At 38.4% G+C, this 19125-nt stretch overlaps 1 protein-coding gene across 4 annotated transcripts in view; it reads left to right on the top strand.

Annotated features, from left to right (window-relative positions):
* Pdm3 (POU-domain protein pdm3) overlaps window positions 1-19125 on the top strand; it is a 114365-nt gene that overhangs the window by 92197 nt on the left and 3043 nt on the right. The window contains exons 3-12 of one of the 4 annotated variants that reach the window (XM_072904521.1): window positions 6586-6766; window positions 6862-7020; window positions 7183-7374; window positions 9342-9503; window positions 10090-10343; window positions 11583-11799; window positions 13712-13892; window positions 14633-14686; window positions 15624-15707; window positions 18910-19046. In XM_072904521.1, coding sequence (XP_072760622.1) covers window positions 6586-6766; window positions 6862-7020; window positions 7183-7374; window positions 9342-9503; window positions 10090-10343; window positions 11583-11799; window positions 13712-13892; window positions 14633-14686; window positions 15624-15707; window positions 18910-19046 — 1621 coding nt within the window. Of the gene's footprint in view, window positions 1-6585; window positions 6767-6861; window positions 7021-7182; window positions 7375-9341; window positions 9504-10089; window positions 10344-11582; window positions 11800-13711; window positions 13893-14632; window positions 14687-15623; window positions 15708-18894; window positions 19047-19125 lie in introns of all 4 variants that reach the window. The other 3 variants (XM_072904512.1, XM_072904538.1, XM_072904529.1) reach the window with 3 other exon arrangements.

The raw sequence follows: 19125 nt of genomic DNA, 5'->3' as shown, positions 1-19125 counted from the left end.
TTCCTAACTGTCTGCTATTAAAATACCATTGACAATTTAAACTTGTAGCGTGTCTTTATTATCTCTAGATATTTTTTACATATTAATTTTAGAACATATGTAATTTCAAATATATATAGTAAGCTATAATCGATAAATCTTCGAAATCAAATACAGCGTCGAATAACAAGCTAGACGATGGTTTTATCCGATGACAATATCGGTTGCACTAAAAATGTACCCTAGTCGGAACCAGGCGCGAGTAAGAGAAAGGAAGTACAGACCGGATGCGGGAGAGGGCCGCGGGACTTGGTCTAACCAAACTTAATTGAATCCCAGTCCGAATGTATAATATGTAGACTGCCTGCATAATGTCGTGAGCCGGCAGTGATTCTCAGCCGGATGTAGACGGCCGACTCGACGCACCGTCGTCGCGGTGGCAGTCGGCAAATTTTGAGAACCACCCGCGGAATTAGATATACAATAATGTAAGCAGAACCCCGTTGCGGTGTAAGGGTTGGTGGTAAGGTCATGTATATTCATGCATCGGTCGACCCACCTCCGATTCTCTCACTCAACCACCCTGCCGGCGTTGTCCCTGTCCTCCCTCTCTTTCTACTTCGACCGACCGTCCTCTCTTAGGGCGCAGACCGAGCTAAACAACGACGGTACGAATAGATTTACACCACGTTCGCGCGGTTTACGACTCGCGCGCATTAAGATGCCCGCCGTAAAGAATATGCGGAATGGATTATTGCTCAAGTTGATTGTTAAAACTAGTCAGAAAAGGAGAAGGAAAAAGTTTTGAGAAACATATATGAAGTATTTCTTACATAATTACGCGTTAATGGAATAAATATATAAAAGTCTTATCTTTTTTTTAAACAATGCATTTTATCTTTTAAATAGCAAATATTAAATTTATGCGCGAGAAAAAAAAAACATTTAATTCAAAATATCTCATCAAGACCATATTTGCGAGATAATAAAGATAATTGTACGCCTTTATTTTTCGATATTACGGTGAGAAATTCTCATAAATTTCTTAGGAACGTGTCCGAACAGTCGTTAGGACGCATTCCTCAAAGAACTGTATCTGGATATAATGAAGGATCCATTTACAAGTAAGATTCGTCTCGCGACTTCATTACCCACGATTTTACCACGGACGCCCCGCGGCATTCGTAATGAGCGATGGTCATTCATTTTAATATCCATTAAATGCAAATACTCGGCACAAACGTTTACTCCTATTTCGAATTATTTCGCTGACTCGTCGTAATTAAGCTTTTCGAAGGAACTCGGGACATTATCGATGACGCCGTTCAGCGTAACGATCACTTTCTCTCTCTACTCTCAATTCTACATGATTATGCAAAAAACGTATTTTAATATCGCGCAATAATGCGAAATTGGCAACAATTATATTACATTTTAAATATTCGATTTTCTTACATAGAAATCTGATTCGTTTTACAAACGTATTAATTTGTACGTCAATATATTTAATATTTAATCTAGTGAGTTTTACAAACTGTTTCTTGTAAAAATTAAAAACTTTATTACGCGAAAAAGAAGAAAAAAAAGAAATGATGGAATTATACACATAACGGCATTTATGAGCGACATATCTCGCATCGATTAACACGGGACTTCGATGTAGGCGCTTAAATTTTCTTGGGCACGAGCTTGCGCGGATATCACGTGGCGTGCAAGATTTTTCGGGCTTGCGTGTATTGCAAGAGTAAGACGCGACGCGCGGATGCTCGAGACACCGTTACCAGCAGAACGCGGCGCCGGTCGTTATACACTCAACATTCTGCAATCTACCCTTTCTATCGGCCCTAATTTATGTTGAGTAAGGCAACAGCGCGAGCCCACCCCCGGCTTGCTTTGCTAGGAAGCCTCGGTAATGTTTCAAGTGGCTTGTCTGTTGTTAATTTACCCCGGTGGGCCCTTGATGGGGTCTGTCTCTACCCGTTGCCACGCTCCACTCGTTACGATAAATCGGTCATTATCTATACTATCTACGCGCCATATAAGCGCCGTGACTTGGGACTACAACAGCGTGCCGTTGAAAACTTTTGATCCACCTATATAAAGAATTGAGCATTATGACGATTAATTGCAAAAGGTAAAAGAGGCGAATTTCTAAATTTATTAAAATAAACAAAAAGATATAAATATATTACTTTTGCAAAAGTCTTGTCAATTTGCAGCTAAGATGAATTTGCTTCTTCTTTTATAACTTTTATAATTTCATATATATTTTCGTTTACTAAAAGACAAAATTATCTATTTGGCCGCGTGTGAGGTCAACGCAATTTTTGACATTTTGACTCGGCTGCCGTCTATGCAGGCGAAACGGTCGTAAACATATACGAGGACGAACCCTTTTCCGCGTATCCTCGCACCCCTTCGCGCCGAGGCAGGCCGACTCGGGTGGAACATTAATATCGCGAAATGAAGCTCATTTGCATATAAATAAGGCGGTGGTGGGGCACAGCGATGGGGCGAGGGAAGCTAGGATGAACCACGCCGTTGCTCCACTGCACCCCCCCTTCTTTTGCCCTCCCTTATACCCCCGAGCCTCGACTCCCCAGGAACCCCACCCTGGACTAATTACACTTACAGACAAAGCGGCCTGAACCGAGGGGTCGAGCGGATTCTATCTCTTACTCTCTCCCTTTCTCTCTCTCTCTCTCTCTCTCTCTCTCTCTCTCTCTCTCTCTCTCTCTCTCTTTCTTGTTCTCTCTTTCTTTCTCCTTCATGACTGTCTCCACGATTCTCTCTCTGTCTATCTTTCTAATTGTCTCCGTTCTTGTCCTTTTCGTGCAGAGAGCAGGTTCTCTGCAACTGTCTCGCTGGGTTTCTACTCCCGATAACACCCTTTCGCAATGACCACGGTGATAATTGCGACTTCCCCACAAGATTCGTTAAAATCTTTAATCGTAACGGAAATTCATCGTTCCCTCTAATTTTTTTATGTCTTCTTTTCACGTGTTGAATGATTTCAAATAAATATTAATCCCGATGATCTCGTATAATTAGTGATATACAAACACAAATAAAATTTGTGAAAATTAAATCAATCAGTTTTGTAATATATATTTATAAACAATATTTATCGCAAACTATATTTGACAAACAGAATTATTTTAATAAATAATTTAGACAATTGAAGAGATTTGCAAAATTTGAATCAAGTTAAATTTATTTTTACTGTGGAATTTACTTTATTTAATGTTCAACTATCTATGCTCTAAAATATTTATAAAAAAAATTTCCTATCTTTAATTCGACAAACATGCGTAAATATTTTTCATCGGAATCTTAAATAATGTATTAGTTAATATGGTAAAAATCAATTTGCGTGAAAATTTGTAAAAAACACCTAAATATTTCTCGCGTATTTTTTCCGTGTTCGACCGAAGCGAGGGAGAGTAGTAAAATTCGCATACGTAGCCTTCTCCTGCCAAAAAAATCGTTCAATTTTCATAACTGCTAACAGTGCCCTGCTCGACAAATCGATCGCTAGGGCAGAAACAGCCACAACCAAAGATGGGATGGAACCAGCACGCGGTGCGGTGTGGGTGTTCAGCCGCGTATCAGAGAAAGAGAAACATAAAAATGCGTATTACCGATTCCGGAATACGGCCATTAGTCTGAAGTCAGCGCGGCTATCGTTTATTAAGCGCAAACAGATATTAATGTATTTTTACACGCGCCCACGAGTTTTGTTCTGCCAGCCAGCCACTGCCGTCGCCACCGCCGACGCCGGCCGCCGTCGACGCCGCCCGACGCCGCCGTCGACGCCAAACTACAGAGCGCGGGGTCGAAGCCAAATCCAATTACTTTTATTCGGGCGAAATGAGTGCAGCTAAGTCATTAATACTAATCAATGGACCGGACTTGGACCAGCTAGCTAGAGCGCACAGGTCCGGGCGTTCCGCAGGAATTACCCATAACTCAAACGGCTCGAAATGACTTTATTGCAAAAAACTTGCGCTTTGCTACCGGCAGCCGCGCCGCTTCTCCTCGTATACGTATTGTTAGAGACCCCCGCGCCGATAAGTAATGTTTATTGTTGCATTTCCAACGACCAACCGAACGCTCGTACGCCCTCTTTCCTCTCTCTCGCTTTCTGATCATGTATTTTTTTCGTGCCTTTCACACTGGTCGTTCACCGCTAGTCCCCGTTCGTGGGAGTGAGAGGATCTTTTTCACATTAGCGAGATGGCCTATGGACGCGGGATTTTTTATCGATCGCGCGACTGATTTCTCCCAGGGAATTTAAAGAATCGGGGAGACCAACGGTGTGGGCGGTACAACCTCACCTTTCGTGTGACTTGATAGAGCAAGTCGACTCGTTGGATATCCTGAGGCGTAAATTGAGGAATCAAACGCTAATTACAAATTATTACTTATTTTATTACTTTGCAATTGTGTATATTTATAAATGGTAACCTATAAAAAAACCATAGAAATGTATAAAAATGGAGAATCTTTTGAAATCCGAGAGCTGCTCACGATTAAGAAATTGGTTTCATTTATATCTTAATTAAAATGTGTATTGGTTATACGTATATAAATACGTCTTTATTTGTACGTGGATATAATTTAAAAAAATATAAATATTTATTTCCAAAGAATCATTAAATTGAGGAAAAGTCGATGATCTCACATAAAAGCTGTTTTATGCGTTACGATGCTTTGGCACTGATTAATTTATGCGAAATATCGAAAACTCGTAAACATATGTTTCTACGGCTGGTTGTATATCGTGTGCACTTTTACAAGCAAAATGGTCGAGCCTGTGCATTCAACTAATCCCCCTCGCCTCGTCCATTTAATATAGGATGGCTATACCGACGGTATAGCCGTTTACGAATTTGCGTGGAAAAAAAATTGAACTGCCGCGCCTCCTATTTTCGTTCGTTACCTATCGACCAGGCTTTATCTATTTTTTATGCAATGAAATGCCTCGACCAGCGACGCGCGCGGCCCATTGTGCGACTTTGACGAAAATTCAAACCGGGATTACAAGCCGCACCCAGAGGATATCTTTTTTTTTTTTTTTTTTTTTTTTTAAATCAAGCTGAATGTAATGAGATTGTTTGACAGTATGCAATTAACACGATATTTTCGTGGTTTATCCGTTTCTAGGTATCCACGTCAATTTTATGTTTATATTCTTCGAAGAAAAGGCGATGAAAAAAATGATTTACACTTCGCGATGCAAGATTCGAGTTTATTGCGCTATCTTAAGTTCATCTTAAACTGCTCTTATACGCGTGAGTTCGTCTCTGAAAATCACATCAACATGTTGTAGTCACAGCAGTCATAATACGTCTCAGGTAAAAGGTGATAGTCATCGAAGAAGCTTACTCAGGATTTATTCATAGATCCAGTTATCCGCGGAAACTCTTTTTCCCGAATTACTCGAGTGTCGAAGCTCTAAAACGCTTAATCTGTATCCAACTATGGCGATACATGTTCCGGCATATTTCCATACCATTATGCAAAGAGGCCGCACCGGTAACATTACTCTCCGCGGCACAACCACCACCATCACCTTCGTCGACATACACTCGTGGTGGTAAAGCATTACGGCATATATACTCCATCGATTTATTATAATTTAGATTGTCTTCTAAGAACCTCGGCTATACGTGCACACATACGTATACACCGCACCTTAATGTGCCGAGCGTTCGTTAATTATTCCGCCGGTATTCTGTAAATATGCATGAATTATATATTTGCAAGCACGCGAAAGCAGAAAGCGACGAGAAAACGTGTGATTAATATATTTTTTTTTTGTCCAAAAGTAATTCTCGTATAACTTTTCATAGTTGTTCGCCGTTAAAAGACTTTTAGAAGTTACATACGTATGTCGCGCGTGGTTGCATCAAATTAGTATTGATTAAATCGGGCGGTTGGTTCGATGACCAAGTTAATTCCAAAAATGTGTTATTGAGCGTGAATAACTAAATCACTTTGCACGCGTTACTGGATTATGTTTATGGGCAAGGACTGATACCAGGAGATAATACAGACGAGCTCAATTTTCATTGCTATGCGTAAGTGAAAATTGATATTCAACAATGATCACCGAAACATCGTAAGCCTCATTGGTTTGTGTATTGCGCTAATTATTTTCGCTAATCTATTTATATATACATATTTCACTTTTTGTCATTATTTCTTCTCTTTTGTCAAGTTAAAATAATATATTTTAATGAATATCAACTATACAAATTGTAAATAATTATTAATTTGTTTCTCGCGTTAAACGTGCCACTACAAAAATTGCTAAAACCGTGTTAAAACCTTTGCGTAATAAAGGCTGTTTGATTGATTTTCGTGAAAGAAAATATGATCCATACTATTTTGAAACTTGTCAAGAGAGTGTGTGACTTTTAGTAAAATAATTTATATATGTATTATAATTGGTTAATTAATTAATAATATTATTATATTACCAAGATAATTATTCGGTATAATTCAATTTATATATGTAGAAGTATTACTTCTTATATTGAAAGTGATCCAATTCAGTTTGATCTCTAAATACATATTTATAAATGTGTATATCTGTTACAGGATAGCGATAGGAGTAGTACTGGAAGTCCCGAACCGGCGACAGGTGGTGGTGCGCTTCACGAACATCAAATGATGATAGATGAAATAAAGAATTCACGAAAGAGACGACGGAGCCCGTCACCCGAAAATCTCCATCAAGCAAAACGTGCGGCAGTTGCACAAGCTCATCTCAATGGAACGAGTAAGTACGAGATGTCTCCTTCACAAAACTATTGTAAATTTTTTGATGATCTCCACACTACTTTCTTATTGCCATTTTCGAAATTTTTTGCATAGTGGCCGGTATGGTGACACTTCAGAATCTTCAGAATTTAGCGAATTTGCAAAATCTTCCACAAGTTGCATCACTGGCCGCTGGTCTTCAAGGGATGACGGCGGGATTGACTAATAACCAGTTAATTAATACTCCTTTGAATCTGACTGTCAGCTCGTCAGGTAAGAGATGGTAGAAATATAAATTAATCTAGTTTCTTATGTAGAAATTTAAATGGATATAGAAGCTCGCGCGGTTGAGTCGGAACGCAGACTCGAGGATTGCGCGAGAATTAAATGACAAAGGTAATCTAACGCGGTGAAATTGTTAATTTTCATTCCCAGGTGGAACGGTACCAACAGCCTCGAGTACGACGGCGGGTCCCCACCTTCTGCCACCTAGCTCGGCTCCAATGGCGACGTTACCTCAGCTATTATCTCAACCGCAACCGGTTGCGATGCCTCAATTCATCCTAACGTCCGGTCAATTGGTTCAGGGCATTCAAGGGGCTCAGCTTCTTATCCCCACTTCGCAAGGTAAGCTTTGCTAGCGCGTATAATTTCAATATTGCTTGAATATGTAGTTGACTCTCCCTCTTGTCGTATATCTTATCCTATTGACCTTGATTGTGCCATCTCTTACAAAAAACTTAGAAAATTAGAATAATTTTAATTATTTAAAATATCATCGACAATTTCTACGTAAAATCATCGCGTCCGCTGTGCGAAACACATAGTAACCCGACGATGTGCCTGCGCATAATGTTGTGCAATCAAGATGTGCCGATATATAATATAATATCGACTATCTCTGACCAGCTTGGACTAAGGCTGGCCCGTCGTCCATACTTAGTGGCCCTAGACTGCCTCGGCGAGCACAGGGCAAACTCTGCAACTAATTTCAATGTATAATTAACGTCTCACTACCCCTCTCCAACCCCACGGATCCCATCCCGTTTTACCTCCTTTCTCGGGTTCGTCCTTCCCTCCTTCTTCCCTCTCTCTCTCTCTCTCTCTCTTTCTCTCTCTCTCTCTCTCTCTCCTTCGCCCCGTCCTTGTTTCTAACCCTAGCACTCACTGGACATCGCAGCTCCGCGGATTCGGCCGCTATTATATCGATTGCGGTCCGCGCTAACTTCGTTTCTACCAAGTTGGGTTCCTATTCTGGCAATTGAGAGAAAGAGAGAAAGAGAGAGAGAGAGAGAGAGAGAGAGAGAGAGAGAGAGAGAGAGAGAGAGAGAGAGAGAAGGTGAGAGAAGAGGGAAAGAGACGGAGATAGAGCATATACGAAACAGGTAGAGAACGAGAGGCAGAAGGAGAACTTTGGGATTCCGCCTAAGTGGATTGAAGTTCGTGGATATGGACCGGCCGCGGTAGGATGACGAGTTACGTGGCGGCAAATAATGTTTGCACTGCTTTTCGGCTCAATCGATGGTAACTGACTAACGCTCGATTGGTCTCTGATAGACATCGAGTATCGGCGAGGATGAGTCGAGGAGTGCTCGAGAGTGCGGTCAATAGGTTGTCGTTCATAGAAATTATTGTCCGCACAGGAATGTCCGCGGCTTTATTTAAAGTGATATCAATCGCCCGAGATTTTATTCGTGTCGCGCGTGAATGATTAAGATCAGATCCGAAAAGGGGGAAGGATTAAAATACAAGAGGTCATGCACGTCTTAATCGTTAAGAATAAAAATAACCTCTTCCAATTATTTTTTTTTTTTTATCGCAGAAATGCAATATAAATTAGATGTAATAAGATTTTCGATATTTCTAAAATAGTTCTGCAAAAATATTTCATTACTTTTAGCAGGTAATAAGACACAAAAACAAATCCAATTATAATATCGCTATCGTGGATAAGATAAATGAAATATTTTCATCGAAAATCTCTTTGCGGATTTGTCAGATGTGAGTCGACAGTACGTTATTAACAGTGTATTAACGGCGCGTTATCGTTCGGCAACGTTTGAACTGCACGTTAATCGGATTGTCGGTTGACCTTACCTCAGAACGTGAAACTTTTATGGCTGTTCGGAATACGGGATTTGCTTAGCTTAGCTGTAGGTGGCAACACGGGTACGTACTCATGATCAGTAATCATATTAAGCGCGTGTACAGGGTAATCAGATTAGCGGAGCTGGAGGTAATCCCGAAACTATTCTAAGTATGATTAGGCGTCCTTCTCGCAGCACAGTCCAGTACCAGTACCTGTACCCACTATTAAGATGACGATAATAGTTTGCCAACTACGCTAGCCTGCGAGGTTACCTGCCCTATGGGTTGCCTAATAATCCCTCTATGAGACTCTGATAACTTTACCACCCATCCTGGATCAACGACGCGTGGACTATGTTCATAATGAAAATGAAGTATCTATTGATTCGCGATACGATTATACGAGATAGAGCTTTCGAAGGATATCATAAATTAATTATCCTTTCTCACTTCGTAATTCTGTCAAGAACAACATGTTATTTTGAAAAATATCTCGTATTTCTCAGGAATCGCTACGCAAACCATCTTGACCATACCCGTTAGCCACGTCACGAACAATCAAATGGTAAACTTGGCGCTCAGTAATGGACAAGTAGTTTCTACGACACTGGCGAACCTTCAGTCACTAGCTCAACCTCAAAACATGCTTAACACGCCTACGAGCAACGGTAAGTTTAGTGCTAATATATTTATAAGGTTTTTTTACGTCTATGTAAAAAATTATAAGATGTTTAAAAAAACGTGCAATATGACGTAATATTTGTTTCTCTATAGCCACAATGCCAATTTCGTTAAATATATTTTTCTACATTTTAAAAAATGCTCCTATTACTAAAATATTATACATATTATAAAATATTATACATATATTTATTAGGAAGGTATGATATTATTCTCTTTTTTGCTAGTAATTTCTTTAAATTAATAATTATTTACAAAATATAAAATTTAATAATAATGTACTCACACATAACATAAATAATTTTTTAAATATCTATTGTAAAAATTTAATATATTTTATGGATATTTAAAATTTAAATTTTTTTAATATTTTTAAATTTTTCTTTCTACAAACTTTTTCCTTATTAAATTATAATATAAATGATTTGACAACATTATAAAATGTCTCATCAAAATGCCAAAAAATATGTTAAGATATATGTATATATATATTAATGGCTGTTGTGCCTATTCTGTGATTTACGTAGCGTCGGTATATCGTACTATGTGGGAGTTTGCTTGTCCTTTTATCAGTTCCCACGAGCCCCAGCCTAGCGTCGGGATTAGGACTGAACCCTGCTGCTTTGCCGCATCTTCTGAGCAATAGCTCGGCGAGCCAACAACTTCTGAACGCGATGCAGCCTCAGCAATTGCTTCAGGCTGCCCAAGCGGCACAGGCGCAAGCGGCGCAAGCTGTGCAGGCCGTTCAGGCTTCTCAGCAACCACTTCTAACGACATCGCCTCAACAGCACAGCCATCGACACACCTCGCATATGAATCATTACACAGTATGTATGACTAGCTCTTGTTACAGAAGCTTGTACTTTTTTCAAAAATAGTAGGCAATTACTAATATTACAAGAAGTACTTTTTGCTTTTTGCAAAATAAATATTTTGAAATGATCTACATCATTTTACATCGTTGATATCTTTTTTTCTCTATTTGTTTAATGTAATAATCTTTGTAATAATTTTTTGAATTTTAAAATAAATATGTATGTAACTTTATATATACATTATATGTATATATAAAGTTACATACATATTTATTTTAACTTTATATATACATTATATATATAAAGTTACATACATATTTATTTTAAAATTCAAAAAATTATTACAAAGTTTATACACATATATATATATATATATATACATATGTAATTATTATACATATATATACATATATATATATATATACATATATTATACATATATATACATATACATATATATATACATATATATATACATATACATATACATATACATACATATACATATATATATACATATACATATACATATACATACATATACATATATATATATATATATATATATATATATATATATATATATAAGTTACATGTGTGTGTTTGCGCGTGCGTGTGTATAATTAGATAACTCGTAGATATAAAATATAATTTTTCATGTCATACTAAATGCAATAAAAGTGATAGATACATCACAACTTGTTACAATTTCAACTTTAGCTACGTGATATCACAAAAATATAAAGCCTATTGTAAAAGAAAATATTGCTTTCTATGGAAATCGTAACAACTATCATGTATTTCTCTCTCGCGCTTTTTAACTCAATAGCGATTGTCCAATATATGTTATATTCATTTTCTCTTAATTTTATCTATAACCGTTAACGAACAATGTTGCATATGAATTAAAATAGATACCTTCGCTAGTTTCTCTTTTCTAAATTTTTTAGAATATAAATGGTTTTTTATTGAATCGCGCGACGTGTTCGAACAATCGAATACGCTGTTTCTGCGACGAAGACTGCGGTAAGGTCAGCGGAGCAACCTGAATAATTCCCGATACCGAGTGATCTTGTTAAGAAAGTATTCCGTCAATACTGGTAGCATTTTCTTCCGCTAATTAGACTCTAAAGTGTCCCGAACGGTTCCGTCTCATTATTAAGTGCATAATTGGCACGGAAGAGGAGCATTGTCATGTCGCCGTAGTGGAGCTCCTGCTAATCTGTTCCGCTACTACTGTATTATTCACAGCCAACGGAAAAACATCACAGGGAACGACCGGAGCAGTCGTCGCCTTTGAATGAATCCGTCGTGTCCGCCGCATCCGCTTTGAACAGATTGGCCGCCAGCAACGGCGAGATTACTATCACGACGACGCATGGACCAGGCGGTGTTGGAGTAAAGGCTTCCCCGAGCAATATGCATAGCCCGAAGGAAGAGGAGGACGATCTCCTGAACGATTCACCGAGTAAGATATAGTTTATTTTTTGTTTCTTGCAATAACTATTAATTGACGGGGGTCGAAAGTCGAAATGATCTGTGCGGTTTGCGGGTACTTGGCAGTGCGTTTAAAATGACACATCAACATGCGCGCGAAAATGATAATCCAAAGCCCCGAGGGTAACCATGTTGTTATTCCTTGACAGCTTTTAATTACAACTTTTGCAGGGGACACCATCTTCCTATATCGCAATCATCTTGCCTATATGAAAAGCACAGTCGCTAATGTCGACAAGTAATTGCATGTATAATGATCTCTCTTAAAGAAGCAATTACTACATGCAAACGCGCTCCTTATCTTTATCTTGTCAAGTTGTCACATTCCAACGAATATCTTTGACAGGACGTTAATCGCGGCTGCGCGTGATTGTATACAAATTCGCAAACGTATATTTCTAATAACTAAAGCGCATATATTTGATTTTACTTAGTTGCTTCTTTCTAATAACACAATAAAACATTACTATCGTCCGAAGAAGCGATTTAAATTTCGCATGTTTAAATGCGCATTTATAGTCGGCCAATAATAACATTTCGAACGATCATCGATCGCTTGATAACTGTAATAGGATATCGTATAGCACTGGGCTCATTACGGGGCATTAGTTCGCTCCTTACTGCCTTCTAGGAAGCCATAAAGATTCCAGCAGCGCGCGTAACCTCTCGTGTTGGCTGACAATAATTTTAATAACTTACAATCATCGTGTAGACTGGCACTTCGTCATTCTGACGCGGTGGAATAATCATTCAACGCGTGAAGCTAACGATTCTCAATTGCTAGCGTTAGATTGGAGCATTACTTTATAAATATTTGCCTTTGTTAATCATTGTCCGATAGAATTTCAATGATTTGCATAGAGAACAAAATGTAAAATCAATGTTATGAAAAAAATAATTATCTAACATTATTTCTATTTTGTTGCATAATTGATATATTTTAAATTTTTATACATGTATTATAAATTTGTAAATAATTCAGCTTTTAAAAATTTTGTCAAATCTATTTTATATATTTTATATTCAATGCAATTTGCAATTTATACAAAACTTAGGAATAGGTTAATCAATAAGCGCAATTAGATCAATGATAGAGATCTTTTAAATTTGTCGGAGTCTTTTATTTATTGAATCAAAGTTGAGTCTAATGTATTTTTTTGTTTAAAGCGCGCAAAGTATTCGCGACAATTAACAATTATAGAAATATCGTCGCAAAAGAAAGATTTGCAGTTTATTATGCGACACAGAAACCACGCAGACTGGTCGAGATTGCAGAGTATGTGGGCATTTCTATTGCGTATATATTCGGGGTGATAGATTTACGAGAGAAATCGTTGTAGCTTGAGCTGCTTTAACGAAGCTGCCTGATGTCATTAGCCTTCTCGCAAGAGTTTCGGTGCGTTCCGATGAATCGATTGAAATGTGCGCTCAAATGACTGGCAATGAATCCCTGGGTTGTGCTCAAAATGCACCATTAGAATCATAAAACCGATCACACGCGTGACGCAAGAATGTTTATCGCATTAACCTTTGAATTACGAATATTTCTTCTCGTTCACAATTGGCTCGATATTTTATCCGCAGCTCACTCGTAAGGTGATTCATATAATCAAGAATTAGTTAAACAGCTCTTATAAAAAAATTGTTTCTAATAAATAGTAAAAAATTACCAATAGAAAATTTAAATAAATTAAAAATATGAATTGAAATCTCTGGCTTAGATCGCCACTAATTTATATTTAGAATTAATTCAGCATACAACTAGATAGACTTAATTTTCTTTGTTAAAAAAGATTCGAATGCAGTAAATTGCCACGATTTGATATAGTATTGTTTTTTTATTTATCAGAAAAATTGGAGTAGAGCGTTGTATTTCATTACAGACCAGCCAACGATCAATGAGGCCACTAACAATGTGGTTGATGGGATCAATTTGGACGAGATCAAGGAGTTCGCGAAGGTTTTTAAGCTACGCAGACTGTCTCTGGGTCTGACACAGACTCAGGTCGGGCAGGCCCTGAGCGTCACCGAAGGGCCCGCATACAGCCAAAGTGCCATATGCAGGTTAGTTTTCGTTACATCGTCCTCCTCGCGTTCGTCGAAACGGACGTCGCTAATGAGAATTCAATAATAAGATAGAATGTAAAACGACAGTGTGCCAGGTCACTGGAAATGGCGTAGAAAGGGTTGGAATTTGTTCACAGAATAGCAAAAAGAGAGATAGTTATCCGTTCGTTGGTTTTATAATAGCATCTTTGATTAGGAATAAACGCCCGATGGAAAGCTAAGAAAATCGCAAAGCAGTTTTATATTTTCTTTCTCGTGTGATAATATTTTGAATAAAATTACCATTCGTGAAATTTCGATTTATCGAAACGTTTGAAATTTGTTCAAAGACTGGAAAATTCTCGATGCAACTTTTGCAGGTACATTATTCAATTGAGGTGCATAAAAGATAAGCTTATTTATACCGTAATACACCACGATGGTTCCTGGATTCATGCCGCAGTTTAAATGTAGATCTAATTTCTGAAATATTACCAATAATTAGAAATTATGCTTATTTGAAGGTATTTATAGAAATTTTATAAAATTATTATGTTTACTGTGAACGTAATATTTAATAAATGTTTAAGAAAATGGGCTATCCAGTTATGTTATTCACTTTCTTCGTCGATCGAGCGCGACTTCGAAATATGAATGGGAACCACCGTGGTGATGCCGGTAGCAGAGAGAAAAAGTTTATACCTCTTAGAAAATTCTTATCGTATCAACTAACATAAGCATTGGTGATTGTTCCCCAGTGCCCTGGCTACCCAGATGTACGCTGCCTCGCAGATTGCCTCTCAGCAAGCTACGTACGTTCACCCCTCATGCGCTATTTAATTCACCTAAAAATCTAAAACTCGAAAGTCCTTTAAAAAATCGCAGTTATACCCAACGATAGAAAATTGAGAACCTTCCGACGGTCGTGAGAAGGAGCTTTAAAAAGAGAGATAGAGAAAAGAATATAATCTAATTCATCAATTATTAAAATCAACGATGCATCCCGCGTAAAAATAAGATAGACAATAATTGTCCTCTCTTCTCTCCTCCTCTTCGTCATTTGCGTTCGTCCGATTCGCGATCCTCTCCTGCTTTAGAATCGGCAGGCGTATTTGGGTATAGCTGCACAAACACTCTCACTAATTTCTAATTTCGTTCGGAAAAGAGATGCGCGAAAGGAGCACTTCTAAAATTAACTTTCTTCGAGCCAGGGCATTGGCAAACTTGGGCATGATGTCGCCAACGCGCTAAGAATAAAATAATATAACACAAATCGAAAGACTCTCGCGGTTTTTAACGTTCATCGAGTTTCTAAAAGCTCTGGATTGCTTCACGATTGGTCCAAGAGACTCGAACTTTCGCCCGCGCGAGAGAAGCGTTTGCGTAGCGCGTTGGCAACATCATACACGGCATCACCAAACCTTAAAGCATGCACGCATTGTCAATGTCCTGTTACTGAATCAATGCATGTCTCTTAGTGCTCCTTTAGTGGGACAAAGACGTAAGGGTGAGAAATATAAATGCTCAAAGAAAATATTTCAACAATTTGAAAACAACTTTTACAAAAAAAAGTACATATATTTCATTATATTGCGTACATGTTATATTATTTAAATTTATATATTTTATCTTTTTACGTCTTTGTGTCGCCTTCTCTCGATACGCACATCTATTTCCTTCCATCATTTTTATCAATTATCTGAAAAATGCAATATAAGGAGATGGATCAAGCCTTATTCTTGGCTTTAGATTCGAAAAGCTGGACATTACGCCGAAAAGCGCGCAGAAAATTAAGCCGGTCCTCGAGAGGTGGATGAAGGAGGCGGAAGAGAGGTGAGTAATATTCTTACAATATATTAAGAATTATCGCGAATATCGTAAGATGTGTGTTTCTTTTTCAAATAAAACCTTCAACATATTCTATAAAATAAAACATAAACATAACGTTCTATTTAATCTGCCGTATAATCGCTCGGTAATTAATTTAGACAACAACTAAAGTTTCTCTAGTCGTGCGGAATTCTCTCGATTACGAGTCAAGTTCTAACGCTGTATTTGTGATACATGATTATTTCGCAATCGTCCAATGCGACCTCGACTTCACGTCCGCGCGAGAGCGTGCGAACGTGTACGTACTAATTGGTAATTCGCTAATTGAATTCACCTGATTAATTGCGGATCTGCGTCTAATAAATACGCGGAATGTTAATTAGAATGGAAGAAACCGTTATTGCGCGATCGCTATTCGCTACAGGCAGCTACTCGTGGCGGCAAATGCGGCCACGATGGCTGTCGCGAAAGATCCACCGATCCTACTTAGCAGTCTCGGGCTCGGCATTTCCATGAGCTGTAAATTTTACGAGCCAATATATAAAATTTAATGAACTTTACGCGGCGAGCTAATCAGAAATCCATGTAGCCGCGTTATGATTAATAAATAAATAAAAGCATCGCGATACGGTTTTGACATCGCGCAATAATAGTGCTAAGGTACTCTCCATTTTTATAGCATGTAATTTTTTTGAAATTAAATTGGTTTAAGATTTTATCACGCGTAAGTTAGGTGGTACATTATTATTATTGTGGGTTTTTTCTGATTTCTCTATTTTTATTACCACTTAATTATATATGCAATCTGTCGTGTTACTCAGAAAAGGCTGGATATGTTCTATGTGGTTCTTATTCAATTTCCCATTTAAATATGTCTGCATCATTTTTAATGCGAAACAACATTGTGCGTATTTATATGAGATAATATAAAAAATAAATACAATTTATAATTGGAAGGAGGATAAAATTTAGCGCTATAAGAAATATTAATATAAAAGAAGCTCGAGACATTCCCATATAATTTGCATGTTTGCAACTAAAAATATAAGTCAATTGAAAGAAAAAGCACTATTGTATTAAAAATAATCGCGTCACACAAAAGCGTAGTTGGCGTTTGTTTTTGAAAAACAATGCTAATCATTACTTTTCGATCCGCGGAAAAAAAAATCCGCGGAGGAAACGCAGTACGGTACATGTATTCGAATCATTCGATGACGGAAGTGGCGACGGGTCGTACAGTGGTTTCTCTTTTCACGGGGAAAACTGGCAACAACAATGACCCATCCTGCATTCGCGCGGCGTAGAACTAAGCGTCGACCGTGCGCCGGCCGCGTCCGGGAAAAATGAAAGCGGCTAGTTTATGCGGTGCACGTGCACGATTTATCTGCCGAGTAATTAAACTGTGGACTAATTAAAATCAGGTTTCTGATGTACCTCTCCCCCTGCGTCTCTCCCGCCCCTTACCACCTCGCCGTCACCTCGCTCTTACCCGCGGCAGCGCGACGTTCCCTTCCTCTCTCTCTCGCTTTTTCTCTCTGTCATTCCTTCCACTCGCAGCTTCCATCTTTCTTCTGTTTTCGTCTTTCTTCCTTCCCATCGTTCGCCTTTTCTCTTATATCTGTATATGCAACACAATGCTTGTACACCCACGCACGAGTTTACACGCAGCTTGTGTCTTTCTCTCCCTTTCTCTTTCTCTCTCTCTCTCTCTCTCTCTCTCTCTCTCTCTCTCTCTCTCTCTCTCTCTTTCTCTTTTTCTCTCTTCGCGTCTTTTACGTATTAACTCATATTTATTTCATCTCTTTCTTCGCCCTCCTCTTTTTCCTCTTCTTGCATTCGACGTTCCTCTCCATTGCACTCATCGGTATATAGCAACGCATACCAACGATGTGGCATCCCAACCTCGTCGAATCGGTCCGTCGCGTCGGTCGCGTCGGTTCTTCGCGTTCTCATACCGACTTCTCCATTAGCATATTGTTTTCGCGAATTCGACGAAATATTACCTCGTGATGCTAATGTCTCCCCGTGTACTTTTTTTTCGACTCGACAGTTGGTCATTCGGAGTTAAATTAAAAACATAAATTTTGAGCCGGGGCACTGCAACCGTACCTATAACCGTATCACCACGTCGAGCTTTCTCTTTCTCTCTCTCTCTCTCTTTCTCTCTCTCTTTCTCTTTCTCTCTGTTCTCGCAGCCTCTGTCCCGAACCGCTTCTCATCGCTCACCCGGGAGTCCCAACGGAAGTTCTCCTGTTTACTGTCGCGACCGCGAGCTTTTTCCATGTCGCACTGTACCGCCCGATAATACTATTCGACGAATGAAATTACGTCGACTAGTCGCGCACGACGCCAAAAAAGTTTGCATATTCTCGATTCAAGACTCTTGAGATCGGAAATTTATGATTTTTTTTTTTTTTTAACTTATTTGTTCAAAACTGTAGTGATAACGCGAGAAGTTCAACTACGACCGACGAATTCTGCAACGGGAGACATAATGATAAATTCAATAATTATTATAAAATCATTAAAAGATAACGTACATTAGTATAATTAAACATTTTAATTAACCATCAGAAAATAATTGAGAAATAACGAATGTGTCGATTTTAACGCAGAAACTATTCGAGATTTAATGAGCTCATTGGATAATGAATGAAATAGAAATTGAAGTTTAAAAGCGCCACGACTATTCGATTGCTAATTTTATTCGTGTCGACATCGACGCCGACGTTGCCGTCGCAAGGTTTGTTTCGCGATACATGGAGTAAGTTCGGCTCGTGAATCAACCGAGCTGTGTACCCGGGGAAAAATCCAATATTAAATGGAATATTTGCGACCGAACGTGTCCGAATATCGTGACGCTGGCGATTTTCTTTTTTAATCAGTATCCTATTTCGCGTTAACGTAATTACGAGTATGCAAAATAGTAAACAGAATTATTTTTTTCATATTTGATTTACCTATAATAATATTTTAACAAACTGCAAGAGAAATGCTGAACTCAATATGTAGACTCGTGGATGTAATTAATTGCAAAAATGTGATGATTAATTCAAACCTTTAAACAGGATCCTATTTCGCGGCTATAATCGCAAACAAGAACACACAAAATTAATCATGACGGGCGTGATAATAACGTTAACATGTAGCATCGTCGATGATGCAATCTTCCGAATTTGAGCAAGAGTAGTGCATCTGATTCCAGGTACAAGAGCGGCGTTAATCATCTGACGGACTTCATCGGGGTCGAACCGAGTAAGAAGCGAAAACGGCGGACCTCCTTTACGCCTCAAGCTTTGGAACTGCTGAACGCACACTTTGATAGAAACACTCATCCTACTGGTTAGTTTTACGCGTCCTTCATTTATTCCTTATTATTCATTTATTACATATCATTCAACAATCATTCGCTATTAATCTT

The sequence above is a fragment of the Anoplolepis gracilipes genome, chromosome 1, assembly GCF_047496725.1.
Source record: "Anoplolepis gracilipes chromosome 1, ASM4749672v1, whole genome shotgun sequence".
In the NCBI taxonomy this organism is placed as follows: Eukaryota; Metazoa; Arthropoda; class Insecta; order Hymenoptera; family Formicidae; genus Anoplolepis; species Anoplolepis gracilipes.
The sequence above is the reverse complement of the archived record's forward strand: the minus strand, read 5'-3'. Positions and strand labels throughout refer to the sequence as shown.